We start from the raw sequence: 5,019 nt of genomic DNA on the forward strand, positions 1-5,019 counted from the left end.
AAAAAAAGAATTGAGACAGTCTGGCATCAGACTTTGGAAGGTATTGATCTCATGGGTGCTGAAGCTTTTTGTCAAGAGGCTTAAAGGAGGATTTTGTGCACATTTAAATTGGGTCTAGGTGACCTCTACAACTCTACATACAATCTCAGTGAGCTCTCATTTTCTTATATGTGTAATGAAAGCACAAATTTGAAGGTCCTTTCGCACTGTACAGTGCTTTGGCTCCTTCTGGAGGGAGACAGGAAATGACTGTTGTCTCAATTCTCTTTGCTTGCCCTTGGATAGAGCTCACTCTTCTCTCGATGAGGACCTGGAAAGATGGCTACAGCCACCTGAGGACATCACAGTGCTACAGGATCTCCCCAAGGGCTCTGCAAGGTTATTTACTGTTCTCCATCAGGGGATCGTTTTCTTCTTTCTCTGGAAGGGGGACTAGATTTTAGTTTTTAAAAAACATCTTGCCTTTTTGAGGAATGAATGTCAGGTGATGGCATTACATTGCTGTAGATAAGCCAGCCCTGACTCCTGTCTGCCCATCTTCCTCCAAACATCCATAGTACTCAAGATATTGATTAACAGATGGATATCAGTATAGGGAGAGGCCTCTAAGATTGCTATATCTTGGCCCTGTCACCTTCAACATTTTCATCAGTTGTTTGATTAAATAAAAAAGGCACACTTATCAGATTTTTAGATAACACAAGTCTAAAATGAATACAAATGTGATAGGTGATAGACTGTGGATTCAAAATGGTCTTGACAGGTAGAAATGTTAGATTTCTCTAAAGGTGAAGCTGAGCATTTGGATCCAAAAGCACAGAATGTGAGAGATCTGACCTAATGTGGAATTTTTTATTGGAAGATCCTACTCACTGTAATTTCATTGAAAGCAGGAAGTTTGTCATTTATTTATTTACTTAGAGAGAGAAAGAGAGGGAGAAGGGAAGGGGGGAAAGAAAGAGAGAGTGAGTCTTATTTTTTATATGCCCAGTATTTAGCAGGCATTTTGAGGCAGTAAGAATTCAAGAAATTCTTATTGACGAAGGCATGGGCAGCAGCTCCATGAGGCCTCAGTTTGATGCAGTTGTTAAAAAGGTCAATGAAAAATAAAAATGAAAAGGTCAATACAGCATTAATGATGAGTAGACAGAAATGTATTGACCAGATGAAAGTAATGCCTCACACTGGCATGACACAGAGTAGGGTTCCTTTCTGGGCATCACATTTTAAAAGGGGCACTCACAAATAGAAGAGGATGGCCATTGAACAGTCAGGTCTGGAAACCATGTCATATGAGAACAGCTGAAGGAGCCGGGGAAGCTCGGCCTGAGAAGAGCAGATGGAGTGGAGAATTTGATAGCTCCCCTCAAATACCTGAAATATCGCAAAGTAAAGAGAGTCAACTTACTCACTTCTGCCCCAAAGGACCGAGCTAGTGACTAGAAACTGCAGTGTAAGGGGGTTTTATTCAGTAAAGCCCAAACTTTCTCATAGCCATAGCTATTTGGCAGAGAAAACAGATGCCTTCACACTTACTTTAACAACAGCTCCTCCCCCTCAAGCACAGGCTGGTGACTGTTAGTTTAGTTTCAGAGGCATTTGGACAGAGGTAGAAGCTAACCTGAAGGCCTGCTGTGGACTCTAGAGCCTATTAGTGATGAGAGGTTAGGAGGAAAAAGTCCTTCTCACCCTACCAGGCTTTATTTTCTCTCTCATTTACATATAACGGAAGAGAAATATCTGAACAGTGCCAGCTTGGTTCAGCCAGCATCTGTGGTGCACCTACCTCGATCCTAGTGCTGTGCCTAGGGGCTGGGTGCAGAGGGATGGGGCGTCTCTGCCCTTAAGAGCTTATAGTTGAGTGGGAGAGATGTTTTCTGCTTACTAGTCTGATAAACATGGCCTTAAATTGTTAGATACTTTAATTAGATATTTCAATTTAGAGAGTTTCAGGAAATGAAGGTGGGGTAATGAAGTGCTTATTGTAAAAGGACACCAATTACAACATAAGTGAAATGATTTTTTTCTTTGGGACAATATAGCCTAGTGATTGAGAGCAGAATTTGAGACAGACCAGCTCTAGGGCTTACTAGGCATGTAATTTAACTTTTGTGCCTCAGTTTCCTTATCACTTAATAACTACCTTATATAGTTGTGATGAGAATTGAGTTAATATCTATTAAAGCCCTTGAACCGATGCCTGGCCTATAGGGAACACTCCATTAGTGCTAGCTATTATTATGTTTCCTTTGGAGTAAGTCCTGTTCCCCTGGCTATTGTGTATATGTTTTGATATGGAAAATCATTGTTATTGAAGGGAGACAAATACCAAGGATCAAGAAGTTGGTGAAAAGAAGAGGAAAGTGGAAGAAGGCATGAAGCCAGAGAGGACATCAGAGAGCTTTGTAGGGGCTTCTAAAGAAGGTATGTATGAATGAATAATCATTTACAGTGTAGCTGGGAATCCTTGGGCTTTGATGAACATCAAAGTTACTTAGAAATGTTTTCCAGATGCTATACATAATTGTCATATACATTTTCCCTATAGTTCAGCCCAGGATTTCTGTTAATTGCTAATCATGTCTTCATCACAAAACAGTAATAACATCCAATTTCATGTCTAAAGCAAGCCTTCGGCCAGTCTCATCATCCTTATCTTGCACATTGTCTGGAAAGATGTTTTGCTTCTAACTGTCTAGTACCTTCAAAAGAGTTCTAAATTTAGCTCACACACAGACTGCAGAATCCAATAAGAAATCATAAATTGTGTAATTTAAAAGGAGTCTACAAGTAATGTGAAAGGTATAAATTAACCTTAATATCAAAACAATTTGATAGAGCTTTAAAATGCCATTCACAAATGATGCCTGCCTATATTTAAGTTCCTTCTACTCAGGAAGTTAGAGACATTAACTCTTTCAGATCAGGTATCCCTTTCATCCTTCTCCAGTCCATTCGAATTCTCCTGCTCTCCCTGCTCTGCTTTGTGCCCCAGGATGCTGACCCTGCACCTCCTGGGATTCCTGGCCAGCTGTCTTCCCGTTGGCCAGTGGGAGGCACCAGCATATCAAAGGGCAGGAGAGCAGTTGGGGTATTACTCCCCCTGCCGGTCTAATTCAGCACTCATCTCTGCCTAGAAGTGGTGTCCCTCCACAAACACAGCCCATTCTTCCCAGTTCCAGCTCTCACTGGGTTCCAGTAACCATCCTGCCCTTCCTCCACCCTCCAGTTCTTTCAGACTTAGGAGCGATAATGGCTTCCCACTGCTGCTAGTCACTGGATGCCTTGCCATCCCTTGTTTGCTCCCTCAACTCTGACTACATCTCTCTAAGTAATCACTTCATTGAAGGGCCTGGGATTGCATTCTGTTTCCTTCAGGACCCTGACTGGGACAGAGCCCAGAGTGTGTGAGCATTGAGCTAGTATTCAGTTTACTGAGAATATAATACAGAGGCTTTATGAATTAGCATCATAGTGTCCATAGCTATGACAGGGAACTGCAAAATGTTAGAAGAGGAAACCAATGAACTGTTTTTAGGAAGAATCTTGGTAAAACAGTTCACCTTAAACTAGAGAGAGTACTAATGTGACTTCTGAATACCAGTACCCTTTGACCTAGCAAGTAATCAGGTTATTTTTTCTTTCTCCTATATTTCATCAAGAAGAACTGAAACCTTGTTTTTGGAAGCGACTGAGTTGGTCAGAACCATCCAGGTAATGAGAGACTAGATGTTTGTAGGTCAAAGTTCATTATTTCTAAACAACCTGGGCAGACTTTAAACATTTATCAGCATCTTAATAAACATTAGTGACAAAGATTTGAATTCAAAGTTGTTCAATTTTTAAAACATTAATGTTTATACTTAATTAAAACATAAGGTAAAATGAACAGTAACTTTGGTGAAGTAATCAGTAGAATTAGCAGAACAGTTTTAGATGGAGGGAGTCCAGAAGATGCTATCAATTGCTTTGCAGTCATTTTGCATTTCCATGATACCCCAGTTGAGCATGTCTACTTTGATTATAAAAATCATGTTATTAACCAATGTTATTCCAGTAAATTTTTTAAAAATATATTTTTTAGTGATTTCAGAGAGAAAGGGAGGGGGAGAGGGAGAGATAGCAACATCAATGATAAGATAGAATCACTGATTGGCTGCTTCCCATACCCTCTGGCCCCCATCAGGGATCAAGTCCACAACCAGGGCCTGTGCCCTGACTGGGAATTAAACCGTAACCTCCTGGTTCATAGTTCAATGCTCAACCACTGAGCCACGTGGCCGGGTCAATAAATTTAATACATTTTTTTAATTAAAAGAAATAAAAATTGCCGAAACCGGTTTGGCTCAGTGGATAGAGCGTCGGCCTGCGGACTCAAGGGTCCCAGGTTCGATTCCGGTCAAGGGCATGTACCTTGGTTGCGGGCACATCCCCAGTAGGGGGTGTGCAAGAGGCAGCTGATCGATGTTTCTAACTCTCTATCCCTCTCTCTTCCTCTCTGTAAAAAATCAATAAAATATATTTAAAAAAAAAAAGAAATAAAAATTCCTTTCCCTTAAATTCAGTTGAATAGAAAGAGGCTGCTTTTTGTGTTTTTTAAAAATTTACACAACAACTCAAAACTCCCTTTTTTGTTTTTAAAAAACACACACACAGGATAATCGTACTGGATCAGAGTGATTTGTCAGATTGACCGGAACCCGATCATAGATGGACTCCTGGTCCGAGTTTGAGCACCTGCTTGTGAGCTACCTTCTCCCGGGTCTGCTTCAGTCACCATTAGAGTTATGGATCCCTAACTCACACTTTGTTCAGCTGCCACAATAGACAGGAAGACTTGGTCCTGTCTGTTTATAGCACATGTAACCATTTGTTTTTGTTTCTGTTTTTCAGAGATATATTTTGAGCTTTTATTTCAGCACAGCAGTTGTAATCATTTGTTTTCAGTTAGATGTCTGAATAGTGAAAGGTAGTGTTGTTGACTGTAAAAATCTCTGTGTTCAGAATGGCTTTGGTTTT

At 40.5% G+C, this 5,019-nt stretch overlaps 1 protein-coding gene across 1 annotated transcript in view; it reads left to right on the plus strand.

Annotated features, from left to right (window-relative positions):
- TEX14 (testis expressed 14, intercellular bridge forming factor) overlaps positions 1 to 4,819 on the plus strand; it is a gene marked incomplete at its 5' end in the record, with an annotated part of 74,091 nt that extends 69,272 nt beyond the window's left edge. Inside the window, 4 exons of the mRNA XM_079796794.1 lie at positions 286 to 378; positions 2,318 to 2,424; positions 3,663 to 3,714; positions 4,657 to 4,819. Of these exons, the coding sequence (XP_079652920.1) occupies positions 286 to 378; positions 2,318 to 2,424; positions 3,663 to 3,714; positions 4,657 to 4,693 (289 nt within the window). The 3' untranslated portion in view covers positions 4,694 to 4,819. The remainder of the gene's footprint in view (positions 1 to 285; positions 379 to 2,317; positions 2,425 to 3,662; positions 3,715 to 4,656) is intronic.
- Positions 4,820 to 5,019: the final 200 nt, after the last annotated feature.

The sequence above is a fragment of the Cnephaeus nilssonii genome (genome assembly GCF_951640355.1).
Source record: "Cnephaeus nilssonii genome assembly, chromosome: 19".
Lineage (NCBI taxonomy): Eukaryota > Metazoa > Chordata > Mammalia > Chiroptera > Vespertilionidae > Cnephaeus > Cnephaeus nilssonii.